This window comes from Lepidochelys kempii, chromosome 27 (genome assembly GCF_965140285.1).
Source record: "Lepidochelys kempii isolate rLepKem1 chromosome 27, rLepKem1.hap1, whole genome shotgun sequence".
In the NCBI taxonomy this organism is placed as follows: domain Eukaryota; kingdom Metazoa; phylum Chordata; order Testudines; family Cheloniidae; genus Lepidochelys; species Lepidochelys kempii.
In genome coordinates, this window is record NC_136406.1 from 10,939,723 (window position 1) to 10,955,542 (window position 15,820).

Below are 15,820 nucleotides of genomic sequence, written 5' to 3' on the forward strand. Positions count from 1 at the left end.
AGCCTGGGTGGCCAAGCTGAGGTGGCCTGGTGGTGATCCGACCTAAGCACCCACTGAGGGACTGGGGGTGCTGTGCCAGCTGGATGGCCCGGGCGCCCTGAGAAAAACCCAGCTGTCCTCCGACACAGGAACTCTCTGGGTACCCAGAACAGCCCAGGAGGGCTCACAGCTCCCCTTTATCTCATGCCAGCCCCAGGGGCCTTTACCCCACTCCCATGCTGTAGAGATCCTGGCCAAGGGGTGGGATGCAGGGCTTCACCTTCCAGGGGAGCATCCTCTGTGAGAGAGGTCGGTACCACCTGGTTGCCGAGCTGTGCCACCCCAGTGAGCTGGCATACAAAGCTGTACACCATCAAGTCCCATGTGTGCCTACTCCTGAAAGGCAGCTACCTCTGGGGTGGGACTAGGCAGCTGTTTAACAGCCCACAGGAACACTGCACAATAGGTTAGGACAGGGAGCAAAGAATTCAGGAGAGTTGAAATCAGAGATTTGGGTGCCGGGGTATTGCAGGCTGAATGGACGTTACCCACATTTGAATTTGGCCAGGACCCCAGCATTAATCTCTCTGCACTGGAGGTTGGCAGGACTTTTGGCTTCATACAGGCATGTGCCATGTGATTTCCAGCCCTGTGATGAGTATCAGGGCAGGTTCTCCAACTGACCCACTGCTCCGACTCCTTGCATCTCCCCAACCTGCCTTTATGTCCCTCCCCAAACACCTCCTCTCCCCCTCTGCCATCCACATGTCTCTTCACCCCCCCGCACTGCCTGTCCCACATGTCCCCGCCCCCACACTGGCTGCTCCCTTCTCCGAGTTGCTCTGACAGGCCAGCACCGGGCCTGCAAATCCTTCCTGACAGAGGGTCGGGGGGCAGTGACGTGCCTGTCAGCCGAGGCGAAGGGCAGCTGGCAAGTAGCGGGACCGTGCCTCAGAGGGACAGCCCGGTGTGTGCTGGAATGACGCCCTGTCCCCGCTAGCTGCAGAGGCAGGCGGAGGGGTGCTGGGACACTAAGCAGTGTGGATGGGCAGCGGAGGTCGGGTGGGGGAAGCCAGGTGCCGGCTGTGCCACTTGTAAATGGCGCATCAGAACCAGAGACATGATTCTGACCTGGGCAGGCCCTGAACTTACTTATCGCCTGCTCCTGGGGCCAGGCCCAAACCATTTTCCACTTCCCTGGTGAGCTGGTCAGAGCTCAACCACCTTCCAGGTGAGTGTTGTTGTGGATGCCATCGGCCGGCCCAGATTTGCTCAGCAAACTGGGCCCCCCTGTTGGCAATAGATTTGGGGGTTTGCTGTGCAAGCCCGTCGCCCACCTCTGCCGCACTGCAGTCCGACGTGTGACCGCACGGGCTCGCTGTTTGAGTGCGTGCCCAGGGTCCTGGGAACGCGTGTTGCAGCAGCTTCATTGCTGTTGTTACTCGAGCCGGCTCGATCACCGCTAGCTTGCGCACATCTCCACGGGCTGCAGTCAGGCTCCCGACTGCAGCGCCGGCGTGCCCCGAGACCCTCCCATTTGCTGCATGTCCCAGGGTGTCTGCATCTGCCCTGTAGCACGTGCTTTCCCTTTGTGTTTGAGACATGCCTGTGGGGCGCAGGGGAGCCACATCCTGCCATCCCAAGCACCTAGGCAAGTATGCATCGCTGACCCCTCCTGAGTCTGTGGCCCCGTTTCCTTGTCCTCTGAGCCAGACAAGGCTCTGAGCCACCTGAGGGTGTTTGAGTGGATGGGCCCGAGAGAATGGATGTGCTTGTCCATGGAGGGATAGCTCAGTGGTTTGAGCATTGGCCTGCTAAACCCAGGGTTGTGAGTTCAATCCTTGAGGGGGCCATTTAGGGATCTGGGGCAAAAATTGGGGATTGGTCCTGCTTTGAGCAGGGGGTTGGACTAGATGAGCTCCTGAGGTCCCTTCCAACCTTGATATTCTATGATTCTATGTTCAGGTATGTGTGGGAGAGACTCACAATTGTTCATACACCCCCATTCTCACCCACATGTGCACAGACACTCTGTGCTCCCACGTGTGCTCACACCAACACACTCGGCTATAACTGTGTGTGCGGAGAGAGCGACGGTACCTGTTGAACCCCCCACCCGCAGGGCGTCTGCCTCTCTCAGTCTATTTCCAGCTGTGTGTGTGGGAGAGAGAGATGCTCCACATGGCCCCAGCTCTCAATCCCTCGTTGATTTTAGCCCCACTCCGGGGCTGTCAGCAAGAGGAGATATAATGTCTTAAATCTCAGCTTCCCGACTGGGGCCATTAGAGCAAATGGCAGAAAAGTTCAGCTCCGGGTTACCTCTGTGGCAAAGCTGTGGTGTTATTTATTTCGTGGGGGTTTTAATGTCCTTTGTCAGAGCTGCTGGCTGGTAATTGATATCTATGATACGATTTGTCAGGCACTCACATCAGCTCTCAGGATCATGTGTCTTGCATCCTTATCTGGGTCCTGATGTGTCAGCGTGGCTCAGGCTGGCTCGACCCTTAGAAACCCCCTCAGGGCCTTGGAAGAGGGCAATGAGTATTTGCTTCTGTCTTCTTAAAATGATGGGATAGGAAATAAAGAAATAACTTGGTTTGGGCTGGCGTGCGTAATAATTCTCTGCCCCTCCTGTCCAGGGGTCTCAAAGCTTCTTACTAACATTAATTCATTAAACCTCACAACCCCACCTGGGGGCAGGTGGGTATCATTACCTCTGTTCTACAGAAGGGGAAACTGAGGCACAGAAAGGGCTGAGGTGGGAATAGAACTTAGGAATCCTGACCCTGCTCTAACCACTAGACATCATTCCCATGTGGAGCTGGGGTTCTAACTCAGTTGTCCTGCTGTAGCCACTAGACCACGTTGAGCTGGGAATAGACCTGAGCAGTCCTGGCTTCCGTTTGCCTGCTCTGAACACTAGTCCTTACTCCCACCCAGAGCTGGTCGTAGAGCCCAGGAAATCCAAGTCTCTGCCCTTTGCTTTTACCACAGCTCACCCTGGTGATTGACTTGGCTCAGGTTCGAGCCTGGAGTTTGGCAGGGACTGGGTACCTAACCCACAAAGGGCAGGGAAGGGGCATCTGCCATTAGGGTGACCAGATGTCCCTATTTTATAGGGACAGCCCCCATTTTAGGGTCTTTCTCTTATATGGGCTCCTATTGCCCCCCACACCCTGTCCCGATTCTTCACATTTGCCGTCTGGTCACCCTATCTGCCATGCTTCTAGGTGACCCGCTTCAGACGACAGGCTCTCGATGGAGCTCAGACAGAAGGCCAGATGCAGCGTGACACACAATCCGCGCTGTGTGGCTTAAACAATGGTAACTCAGCTCTGTTTGTTATACTAGCAAATTGATATATCTTTATACACCTCAGGATTCCCACTGGAATAGTTCCTGCGGTTGCTTCTCTCTGTTTCTTTTCTTTTCTTTCTTTTCTCTGGTCTGTCTAGCTCCTTTCCCACTTCCAGCTTCGACTCAGCCTGTAGGGAATCATCTGGATTGACTAAAAATCAACACACGTTATAAAAGGATTAGAAAACGTGACCTGTGAAGAAAGGTTGAAAGGAAGGGGAATAGTTAGTCTCGAGAGGAGAAGGCAGAGCAGGGACAAGATAACAGTCTTCAAAGACATAAAATGGGTGTGATAAAGAGGACGGTGACCAATTGATCTCCATGGCCACCCAGGGTAGGACAAGAAGGAATCAATTGACTTTGCAGCACGAGAGATTTAGGTTAGATATTGGGGAAAAACTTCCTAAGGATAAGGATAGGTAAGCACTGGACCAGGCAGGTGATGGAGTCCCCGTCATTGGCAGGGCTGTAAGAACACGGTGGGGCCTGGTTTTCGTGCGGAAACGATAACTTGGAGTGTGGTGTCTCCTCTGGGCTGCTGCCCTGCGTTGGAAGGTAGCCGGCGTGTCTTGAAAGAAGGTGCGGGGGGAGCGCCCGGGGGTGGCACTCCCGGCGGGGGCTGGCATTCCTCAGGAACCAGGGTGAAGGGCAAGCTGAGACTAGACCCCGCAGGGGAGCGTCTGTCGAGGGCCACGTTGACATGCTCATGTCTGACCGCACCGAAGCCGCAACTTTTAACTGTGGCCGCAACCGTTGAATCAAAACCGCAAGACTTTCTTGCAGCCTGACTGGGGGATGCGCAGTAGGCAAAGGCTAGACCCTGTCATCTGGCCAGCGAGGGCACGACTCTGGTGGGGGTAGCTGGGGCCTCACCTACTTAGTGGTGGTAGAGAGCTTGGCCAATGCTCCGACTGTTGCTACAGCTAGGGTGCATTGTTGCTCCAGGCAGCCCGGATGGTCGGCCCTGGGGTCTGAGCACCCAGGTGAGCCTTGCCCGGGTGCGAGTGGCCACGTGGCAAAGCCCTGCCCGGGGGCGTGCGTCCTCACCCATGCCGCACGCCCCCATGTGTGCTGCTAGGAGTTCGGGGGAGGACGTATCCCATGGTGCTTTGTGCGGCATGGGAAGCTGAGCCTCTCTGTCGTTCTTCCCAAGTGACTTGTGGATGAACTTGTCTGTCCCTCTGGGCGCGCGGGGGGAACTGTGGGACGGCATTGGAGGACTATCAGCATTCGAGTGGCTTAGCCAGCATCCTGGCTGTAAAAGGGCAGATTACCAGCCCTAATGAAAGCAGCCCCGGGGCTCTAAGCTATCCCCACAGCTGGGCCAGCTAGCTCCAATTGGCTCTCCAAAACAGTGGCTATGTCTGACAGATGCCCAGCTTAGCCGCTGTGTGCCTTGGTTTACCCATCCGCAGTGGGGGCGGGGGGAATGATATTGACCAATCTCAAGGGAGTGAGGAGGAGCTGTTTGGGGGAGGAGCTGCCGTGATGCTGTCTATCTGGGGCAGCCGGATCCTTGATGGGGGCTCCTTGGAATTAATAAAATCCAAATAGATTGTAACAAGGAATGACTGTAATTTGCCTTGAGATCCTGTTATAAGGGCTATCAAGGTGCCAATGTATTAGCTGGTCCATATTCAGGGAAAACGCCCCTGGGACTTTAATGAGAATTTTGCCTGAGAGGGAAGGAGGCAAATCTCTCGGGATCCGGCCCCTTGCTCTTAATGCCAAATCCATAAAGAATTAGTTTCCCCTACGCCGAGTTGGGATTTAATGAAACTGAGCTGCAAAGGGCAACTCATCAGTCCATAAAGGGACTTTGATGACTATTGATTGGACCAGGAAACTTTCTTGGAGAATAATCAGAGTCTTAATGAGAGATTCGATGGCGGAGCGGTGATTAATTAACTAATCACTAACCTTTCTAATTATGGGGCTGAGCTGGTTGGCCATGTGTGTGATTGCACACACATGTGTGTAAATCATTCGGAGCTTGTTTTATGTTGGTTATTTTTTTTTAAATGAACTTTTATCCAGCACTTGGTGTGGGTGGAAGGAGAGGGAGCGCCAGCCCCGGAGCGGAGTGCCAGCAAACAGCGTTAGGGCAAGGTCCAACCCGCAGCACCACACCCCATGGGAATTGAGTCTCAGAAGACCTGCGTTCTATTCCTGGCTCTGCTACTGGCCGCTTGTGTGGCCTTGGGCAAGTCATGTCATCCTCCTGCCTCAGTTTCCCCACCTGTAAAAAAGAGACCAGTGTCATTATTCCCCTTTGTAAAGTGCTTTGAGATCTACTGCTGGGAAGAGCTAAGGAAGAGCTTGGGGTTTCTTGTTCTCTCCCTCTCCCCTGCCCCAGTTGTTAGCTGTGCTGGGCAGGGACTCTGTGTTTGTACAGCACCTGGCACAAAGAGGTCCCAGCAGGTCTGATCTCCAGGCACTGCTATAAAAACATGATTTGATAAAAATGGGCTGGGGGTTATTCTAAGTTGGCAGCCGGGGAGCGGGGAGATGTTCAGCTATCACCAGTGGGGGTTCTAGCAGCTCCCCAAGGGCTGAGACACTTGAAGTGTAACAGAGCAGCCTTCCGGATACCTAGGGCCAGCTCCTCACCTCCAGTTATAATTGTTCCAGTGCAGCCCTTTCCACCCCTAGAGCCCACAGCACTTTACAACGGAGGACAGGATCGCTATTCCCCATTTCACAGCTGGGAAAACTGAGGCACAGCATGGGGAAGTGACTCAGCCAAGCTCACTGGGCAGCCAAGACAGGACGAGAACCCACCTCTCTGAGTCCCAGTCCAGAGCCCATAAAGCTGCCCCCAGCTCAGTAGCTGGGGGCAGGGATTTCTCTGGTGTGTGAGACGGTGCAGGGTCTGTGGCAAGAGGAATGGCCTGTATGGGGTCATTGCAAGCTGGCGTAGGCTAGAGCAGCCCGGAGGTGGCTCTGACTAAACCAGCCCCGAGGATCAGGGGAGCAGCTGTGGGGATCTGGGTGCTGGGGTTCCTTGGCTAAGCCCCCTCCGCCCCCCGGACCCCCTGCAGTACAGACTGGCCCGGGAGGCAGATTGCGCAGTCCCTGACTCTCCTTGGCTTCCTGCTCTGCATAAGCAATGCCCAGGGGATGGGGATGGGGATGGAGAGGGAGGGTGCGGAGCCTGCTGGAAGGTGCAGCTTGTACTGGGCCAGACAAGGACCCACGGCCTGAATCCGTCAAAGGATACGGACGGACGCCCAGGGAGCGGCACGCTGCGCAGTGACACGCCGGCTCCCTGGTGCCGTGGCTGCCTTTGCCGGCAGGGCGCGTGGCAAGGATGGTGTCAGGGGGCTGATCCCCCACCCCTGCCGTCCCTGTGCTGAGCAGTCAGGGTAACCCCCTGAGGCCTCTCCCCTGGGGCCCAGCTGGCTGTGCAGAATTGGCCATCCTGAGGCCACTGTCCCAGGTGCTGGGCTATTGGAGGGGGTCACTCAGCCAGGCTCTAGGGGAGGTGGCCCAGGCTCCGGGCGCTGCAGCCCTCCCATGGCTGGGATTTGGGAAAGCTCACTGAGCCACTGCCCGGTCTCTTCCACCCAAGGATGGAGAGTTCATGCCCCTGACCATGTGCTCCCCTGCATGGCAGACGCCAGCTCTCCGGCTGCAGGAGTCAGGGAGCTGCGCCGTGTGTCTTGTAAATATTTACTGTGGCTGGCTAGGTGAGCACGCCAGCTCTGTTCCCGTGTCAATGGCGCCCCCGTGGCTGGTTGGGTCAATACCCAGGGCAGATCCCCAGTGAATTTCCCCAGGGCTTTCCCAAGTGGCAGTGTGGTCCAATGGCTAGGGCAGTGACCTGGGTTCTAGTCTCACCTCTGCCACTCATTGAGCGTGTGGCCTTGAGCAAGTCCCTTATTCCGTGACTCAGTTTCCCTGCCTGAGCTTGTGCCTGTCTCATCTATTTCAGCTGGAAACTGTTTGGGGGCAGGGACTGTCTCTTGCTAGGTGTTTGAATAGCAGGAAGCACTACTGAGCCCAGAGGCTGCTCGCTCTGTCTATGATCTCCACCCCGGACCCTTTCTTCCACATTGATGACATGGCTCCAAGCATATCCCCCAGAATCAATGGCGTTATCCTGACACCTCCCCCCCAAGCAAGGCAATGGTTTTATCCCCATTGTACAGATGGGAACCTGAGGCAAAGAGAGCCTGAGGCCCAGATTCTCAAAGGTGTCTAGGCACCTAACTCCCATGGGCGTTCAGCACCTAAATCCCTTTGAGGATCCGGGTCTAAGTGACTTGCTCAAGGTCACCCAGGGAGTCAGCGGCAAAGCAGGAAGTTGAAGCCAGTGTCATAACTGTTTGCCTTATGTAAGCCGTTTTGGAGCGTTTGCCTTTTATGTTCCTGTCCTCCTTTCTCCTCCGCCGCTGAGTCACTACGTCCGCACCGCTGCTTATTTATAGCCGCTCCCGCCTCCCCGCTCCCCTCCACTGGCATTGTCCCCCAAACAGCCTTGTGTGGAGCGAGCCGTGACCTGTGTAGATCGGGGTGGGGACAAACGACCGAGCCACGTGGTGCTCGGCATTCATCTCCATCCGTGTCACCTGCACTCTGCCCACCGGTGCAGCCCGGTCTGGGGTACGGCACAGGGGTGTCCGTACAGCCACGAGGCGGGGTGATCGCAGCGTGTTTAGACATACCCGGCTGCCCCTGCCGTCCTAGCCTAACGCTGCAATTCCCAAGCAGCTGCAAACAGCTCCCCTTCCCCCAAATCTTTCCCTTTGACCCTGAAATGTCGAATCCGCCCAGCAATGGGCAGTCTTGGATCATGGACAAGATCGAGGGGCCATATCTCATGAGGCATCAGGGCTAGAAATTAATGCCCCATCCTGGTGGGGAGGGGGAATTTCCCCTTTGGAACAGCACTCAGCAGGCCAGGAGAAATGAGATTTTCCAGTCATGAAAGGGTTTGATGTAGAAAAGGGGAATTAGGGTTTTTTTCCCCCCTCCCTCCAGGCCAGGCCGGTTGGATTCAGGTTATTGCGGCAATCTTGGCTTGCCAGGGTTTGGAAAGTGGCACCGGTCACATGCTTTGAAGACGGGTCCAGAATACGTGGCACATACAGAATACGCGCTGGGCTGGTACAGGGCCAAGGGGCTAGCGGTGTTCGGCTGGGACCCCTGGCATAGCTCCCCCGCGGCATCACGGCAGGAGAATAAAGTGCCCACCGGGTATTATTATATATTATTCTAGCAGCGAGAGATCCCCAAATAGGGATCGGGCCCCCATTGGCTGGGTCTAGCACAGACCCACAACGAAAAGGCCCTGCCCCAAAGAGTCGAAATACCCAGCAACAAAACCTTTGTCCTACCCCACTCCATGTTCTGTAGCTCTGCGGACACTCCTAAGCTTGTAAGGTCACACGGAAACACCCTCCAGTCCTGGCATTCTGGGAACACAGGGGTTGAGTTTCTGGCTGGTCCTGGCGAAGGGGGGTGAGAATGAGCATTGGAGGAGCTGGTCGTGCAGCTGTCTGTCTGTCTGTCTACGGCAGAAAGAAGAAGAAAGATTGAGATGGACCGCGAGGCAAATTGGAGTTGAAATAGATTATTGAAAAGAAAGAAAGAAAGGATTGAGATGAACAAAGACACAGAATTTGAATAGCTCACCAGCTATATCAGGGGTGGGCAGACTACGGCCCGGGGGGCACATCCGGCCCTCCAGACGTTTTAATTTGGCCCTCAAGGGCGGCCGGAGGGGGGACATGCCGCTGCTTCTGGGAGCTGCTTGAGGTAAGCGCCACCCGGAGCCTGCACCCCTGACGCCCTCCCCCATGCCCCAACTCCCTGCCCCAGCCCTGATCCCCCTCCTGCCCTCCGAACCCCTTGCCAGCCAGATCCCTCACCTCCTCCCGCACCCCAACCCCCAATTTTGTGAGCATTCATGGCCTGCCATACAATTTCCATACCCAGATGTGGCCCTCAGGCCAAAAAGTTTGCCTACCCCTGAGCTATATATTGGTCAACAGAGAATCTCCTTTGACTGCTGTCTGTCTCTGTTCATTTATCTTTCTGTCCATCTATCATTCCAACTCCTTCCTTCCATCATCTCCTATCTATCTGTACTGATGTTATTGCGTGATTGTACTGAGTGACCCCCTTACAGATCGGGCCAGTCACTCTGCCCACCCCACCGCCCAACCAGAATCACTTCACCCACCACTGAAGTGCAGCCACCTCTAGGCTGGAACACGGCGGCTGTTGATCAGCGCTACATAACAGTTTGGGACAGGGCGTGAGGGTCCAGTTGGGATGACGGTGGGAATCTGATGCAGAGAAGATGTGGGGGTTTGGCCAGGACACCGGGGCTAGCCCCCCCAACTCTGCCAGGGGACCCCGAATGAATCTCGCTGCTACATCCCCCTGGACTCCGGAGTCCAAACACTGTTGCACCGCTACCCCCACCCTCTCCTGTTCTGATCCGTGCCCGCCCGCAGCACCCAGCCATCGTGGAGACAGTCCCACAGCAGGCTCCAACCGTCTCTCTCCCCCGACCCCCGTGTCCTTTACAAAGGGAAGCTTCTCAGCCAGTCTCCCTAGGACTCATCCCAGTGCCCTCCTCCCTTGGCATGGACCCTGCTCTCCTTGGGGAGGCTCAAGGATGGCTGATGGCAGTACATTGATCAGTGACTGCTAAGGGGAGGGAGAGAGGATGAGGGAGGAGCCTTCCTCCTTCCTTACTTCCCCGAGCCAGCAGGGCTATAAAGCCCCTGGGTGGTGAGCAGCCAGAGCAGCCAGAGCGGTGAGAGCAGCAAGAGGGACTGGAAGCTCCAGGTTCTCCCATCCTGACACCCGCACCTCTCTGTACCTCCTGCGCCCCGACGCCTGCCCGCGGTGAGTAGCTCGGCCAGGGGCTTAGCTTGGGGCCAGGCGCTTCCCTTGGGGGTGGGGAGCTGGGGTGGGGTCAGTTTGCCCCCAGTCAGGGATAAGCTGAGCAAAGAGGGAGGTTGTGGGTGGCGGCATGACCTCCCCAAGGGAAGCGGAGAGACCCCCATTGTTTGGGGCCATCCCAGTTCGACTGGGTGAGGAGGGGGGTCGGCCCCGAGTCTCTCACTCCCATCAGCTTCCGGGGCAGGGGTGGCCCTGGGAGTTACTGGCCAAGCACAGTGGGAACGTGCAGCGCCTGGCGCTCTGGGGTCCTGGGCCTTCTAGGTGCTACCGTAATACACCTAATAATGTGCAGCACCTGGCACTCTGGGGTCCTGGGCCTCCTAGGTGCTACCGTAATACACCTAATAACGTGCAGCACCTGGCACTCTGGGGTCCTGGGCCTCCTAGGTGCTACCGTAATACACCTAATAATGTGCAGCACCTGGCACTCTGGGGTCCTGGGCCTCCTAGGTGCTACCGTAATACACCTAATAACGTGCAGCACCTGGCACTCTGGGGTCCTGGGCCTCCTAGGTGCTACCGTAATACACCTAATAATGTGCAGTGCCTGGCACTCTGGGGTCCTGGGCCTCCTAGGTGCTACCGTAATACACCTAATAACGTGCAGCACCTGGCACTCTGGGGTCCTGGGCCTCCTAGGTGCTACCATAATTAACATCATAATGCGCAGCACTTGGCACTCTGGGTCCTGGGCCATGCCTAGGGCTCTTAGGTGCTACCGTAATACACCTAATAACCCGGGGTTCTCAAACTTTTGTACTGGTGACCCCTTTCAACTAGCAAGCCTCTGAGTGCGACCCCCCCCTTATAAATTAAAAACACTTTTTAATATATTTAACACCATTATAAATGCTGGATGTAAAGCAGGGTTTGGGGTGGAGGCTGACAGCTCGCGACCCCCTACGTAATAACCTCACGACTCCCCTGAGGGGTCCCGACCCCCAGGTTGAGAACCCCTGATGAACACCATTTGGCACAACAGGGGTGTTGGGCTGTGCTCAGGGCCAGCAAAATATCAATCATAATAATAAGGAAAGCCTGGGGAGGAGGGAATGGGGGGCATAAAGAGGAGGGTTTGAGGGGCATCTTGCTTTCCCTCCCCCTCCCCGCCCCCAAATCTCTCCTGCTTTGGGTCTCAGTTCATTATTCCCCAGGGAGCGGTGTCTGATGAGCGAGGGGGGCTGTCAGCGGAGGGCGATACAGGGTCTCAGTTAGGGGGCTGAGTAGCCATCTCTTCACATTTCCAGGAAGGTGGGTCGGGGAACACGTAGATGGGTCTCATGCTTACTAAAGGGAAGCCAGTGTGGCAGGGCCGACCTCAGCCCTGGCATGATGCCCTTAGAATCAGTGGGGGGAAGCCTGCCTCTGTCAAGTTGCTTTTAGACACTTGATTTCAGGGGCATCGTCTAGAAACCGCCCCCCCCCTCCCCCGCCCCAGTCTTTACAGTATGTATGCAGCAGGGAAACACAACGGAAAGACTCTCTCCTCCCGTCCATCGCACACACACCCAATGGCAATGCAGATCTAGAGACAGGCCTGCACATGCAGACATAGACACAAAAGGGCCCCATCTCTTTCATCTGTACAGCGGCAGGCGTGCAAAGAGGGTGGTAGAAATAACACTGCGACCCTATGGACGCACACAGACTAGTAGGGACTTGGGTGCATTTGGACCAGTGTAACTCATTATCTTCTGTGGCTGATTTGCAGGGGCGTAACTGAGCTCAGAGTCTGGTCCTGAATGCGGCGTTCGTCTCGTTAAGCCTGGGTGCATAAATGAATGAATATGGATGGTGGTCTGGAGTCTTAGCTTTACCGCTTCGAAGCACTATGCCAAATATCAGTGTATCTACCCCCCTGTAATACAGACGGGAAATGGAAATGTAGGGCCAGAGTCTGAGCTTCGCTGCCCTGGTGTAAATCAGGAGTAATGCCACGGAAGTTAATGCTGTTACAATGGCATAGGTGACAGCAGAATCAGGCTTTTCGTGTTGAACAGCTGCTGTGTTCCACCCCAGAGCTGGCTGCTTTGGGGAGGTGGAAGAGTGACTTGTTTATGGGATGCCAGAGGGAGCTGGGCACTTCATTCGGGCTCCTTTGAAAGTCCCAGCTTTCTGTGTGGTGACACAGCAGGCCAAATTTACCTCTTGGTTACAACCACGTAGCCCTGGGGGGGGGGGGCCTGCCCAGCCTGAATGAGAGGAGACTTCCACCCAGGAGGTGCAAACCTGTAGGGATGAACGGCAGGTCCTGTGGGGGACCACAGGGAGCTGGAGGTCAGGAATCAGAAGGGGGACCAGAATCTGGGATCAGGATGCTCAGCAGCTCAGCTGCCCTGTGCGTTTGCAGGAGAAGAACAGGGCCGATGGGTTGTCCCCCTCCTTGGTACATGGAAATGTCCCCTGGGCTGGATGTCTCAGCAAATGAGCACACAGTCCTCTAAGGAACTGGGAAGGATCAGTGTCCCATAGGGGATGGGACATGATTGCAGCTGGGCAGCCATTCCTATTTGTATAGCAACATCTAGCAGCCCCAGCCATGGACGGGCTCCTGAGAGGCAGGACTTCCAATCGAAATAGACACACAAAGCATGGGAGGGGAAAGAGGCACACAGAAGGGAAGTGACTTGCCCAAGGTAATCCAGCAGATCGGTGGCAGAGCCCAGCTCTCCTGATTCAAACAAGACAACAGGGTGTGTTGGCCTTAGGGTGAGGGGCGGGCAGGTGAACCTGTGCCCCCAGCCAGAACCTTGGAGATTCGTGAAGTTCAGGACCACTTTTATTTGGGTCCTTGGACTGGCAGCAACCCCTTCCCCATAGAAACGCAGCTGCCCAGCAGGGGTCAGTGGAGAGGGTGGCAGGGGCCATGTCTATATTCGCACGGCGTGTTCACCCCGTTTTTTGCCCTGCTCTCAGATGGTCGCCTCTGCGAAGCTCTGGCCCATGCTGGTTGCCGTGACCCTCTGCGTGCTGTTCTGCTTGGGGGCGCTGGTGGAGGCCTACCCCCCGAAACCAGAGAACCCCGGAGACGACGCCTCCCCGGAAGAAATGGCCAAATACTTCTCTGCCCTTCGGCATTACATCAACCTAGTGACGAGGCAGCGGTGCGTGTGGGCGGCTTGGGCTGGGCACGCGTTTGTGTTTGTCCACGCCCTGCGCGGGTGTGTCCGTGCGTCTGGCCACGGGTGTCCGGGTTTGGGCATGGGCCAGCGCGGGGGTCTGTAGGTGTGTGTGTGGTTTTGCCGTGCAGGAATCTCACGGGTTTTGTGCAGGAGAGTCTGTGTTTGTGCCCAGGGGTTGCCGGGTCGGGTGCCCGGTGGTGGGGGGCATGTTTGTGCACAAGCCCGGGGTGTCTCTGCACAAGTCTGCGCCCTGTGGGTGGTGATGCGTGTGTGTCTTTTTGAGCACGGACAGTTATGCACAAATGTGGGTCTTTGTGCATGACTTTGCCTGGGTTTTTTCCTTGTGTGGGTATGTGCCTGAATGGGGCAGGCGTTTATTCCCCTAGCCCCCATTTGCAGCCAGATCTGGGTCTGCGGCGTCATTCCCAGCTCCGTGTTCTCACTCCAGCGAGAATCGTGAGTTTTATTCTCTGTCTGCCCTGGATAATCTCCCAGTGTAGCCCGTGGAAGAGGCAGGCTGCTGGGTCCCCTGGCCCCTGGGGGGTCCTTTGAGGAGCACAGTGAAGACGGCAGCCATGAAACAGGACATTAAGCACCAGCTCCATCAACGCAGCTTGCCCCGCAGGAGCCCGTTAGCCAGGGGCTAATTGCAAACCAGAGGGGACTGCTTGCAACGCTCCTCTGCCAGGCCCCTAGCCCCTCACTTGCACATCCCCCCCACCCAGCCCTTTCCACACACTAAGACGCCCCCCCCCCCGCCCTCTCCATACACTCGCACTGCCCACGCACACTCAGACAACTCCCCATGCCTTGTGCCCCTCTTCCCCCGTGCCCTGGCACACTCCTCTCACTGATCCCATCTGCCCCCCATCTGTGCCCCTTCCCCCCTTTCTGAGTAGCCGGGAGGATGCTGGGCTCTGGGGCCTGCCCCGGCCAGGCGGCGTCCGTGAACCCAGTGCTCTGTTTAACCGCTCCCCAGGTATGGGAAGAGATCCAGCCCCGAGGCCTTGATGTCCGAGCTGCTCTTCGGGGACAGCAGTGACCACGCCGACAGATCGCGGTGAGCGCGCCCCTGGCCTCTGGGGTTCCCTTTGCTCCAAAGTCAGCAGTCCCCCCCCCCCCGACCTCCAGGGTGGCAGGGGATGCACTGGGGCCCTGTCCATGCTGTGGTCTGAGCACCCCGCATTGTCCTACACCACCCCCTGGGAACTGGCTGCTCCTGGGACCTAAACCTGAGCAGACATCTGGAGCCGATGGCCCCTAGGGGCTGGATCAACCCCCGCCCCTTTCCCAGACTGGACCCCCTCAGTGAGGGGACTTGGAATCCGGATCCAAACTCCATGGCTCGGGTCTGACGTGAATGGTACAGGTTGAAGGGGGGGGGCTACGCTGGGGTACAGGGAGGGGTGATCCCCATATGCCCCAACCCCTCCCCAACCCCTCTCCTGACCGCCAGGCTGGCCCTGCCCACCCTGTAGGTTGGGGGAAGGGAAAAGCGTGTCCCAGTGGCGGAATTGGGGGGGGGTTGCCTCCTCCCTGCTGGTGGGGGTCAGCGACTGGCTGCTCTGTGGGGAGGAGGGAGAGATGGGGATAAGGCTGAGGGGGCAGAGCTTGAGGAGGGGGCTGGTGGGGAGGGGGGGGCTCTGCCTGACCTTGCCCCAGTGTCTAACTCCCCACTCTCTCCGGCAGGTACGAGGACTCCTACCTATGGTGACGGGCTCCCTGCTCCCCCCCCCCAGTCTCTTTTTAAATGTTCCGAATCTTTTGGTGTCATTTGCGTTTTTAATTGAACCCTGAGGAGCTGGAAATCTCTCTGCAAAGAGGGTCTTCCCTCCCCCCCCCCACTCTTTCCTGGCCCCCTCCCCAGCCCCACCCCAGCCCCCTCCGAGGCACCGAGGCCTCCCTCCCGTACAGCACCTGGAGAGGCTGCATCGCCGTGCTCGGTGCTGTGGACTGCCCCCCAACCCCACGGCGGGGGTCACAGAGATGGATGTGGGCCCTGGGGGCGCGGGGCAGGGGGGGCCTCTCTGGGTTGTCGTTGTAATGATGTCTGTGTGCAGTGGCCAGTCTGAGCGGCTGGATCCCGACCCCTCGCTCTCCCCCCGAATCGGGTTGATTTTATTTTGTACATCATTTATATATATATATTTCCAGTGGAGCCTCTGGTCTCTGCCTCCATAATAAAGAGCAAGTTGATGGAAACAACCCACGTCTGGAGTGTTTCTGTCCCTCCCCAGCAAAGGCCGCAGGGCCGGGAACCCGGGGTTAAAAGAAAGGTCAGACGGGTGGAAGGGCTGGATGGAAGCTGTCAGGTCCCACAGCACCAACTTAATAACACAGAGAGAGAGATGGGTGTGTTTGGGAAGGGGGGGGTAGATAGACAGAGAGATTAGACAGGTGCGTCTGGAGATGGATGGATGGGGATAGACAGACAAATATGGGGA

At 56.8% G+C, this 15,820-nt stretch overlaps 1 protein-coding gene across 2 annotated transcripts in view; it reads left to right on the forward strand.

The window, feature by feature from the left end:
• LOC140903856 (peptide YY) overlaps nt 1-15,574 on the forward strand; it is a 34,336-nt gene extending 18,762 nt beyond the window's left edge. For both annotated transcript variants that reach the window (XM_073325762.2, XM_073325763.2), the window contains exons 2-4: nt 13,171-13,358; nt 14,356-14,436; nt 15,066-15,574. In XM_073325762.2, coding sequence (XP_073181863.1) covers nt 13,171-13,358; nt 14,356-14,436; nt 15,066-15,090 — 294 coding nt within the window. In that variant the 3' untranslated portion in view covers nt 15,091-15,574. The remainder of the gene's footprint in view (nt 1-13,170; nt 13,359-14,355; nt 14,437-15,065) is intronic.
• The last annotated feature ends 246 nt before the right edge of the window (nt 15,575-15,820 follow it).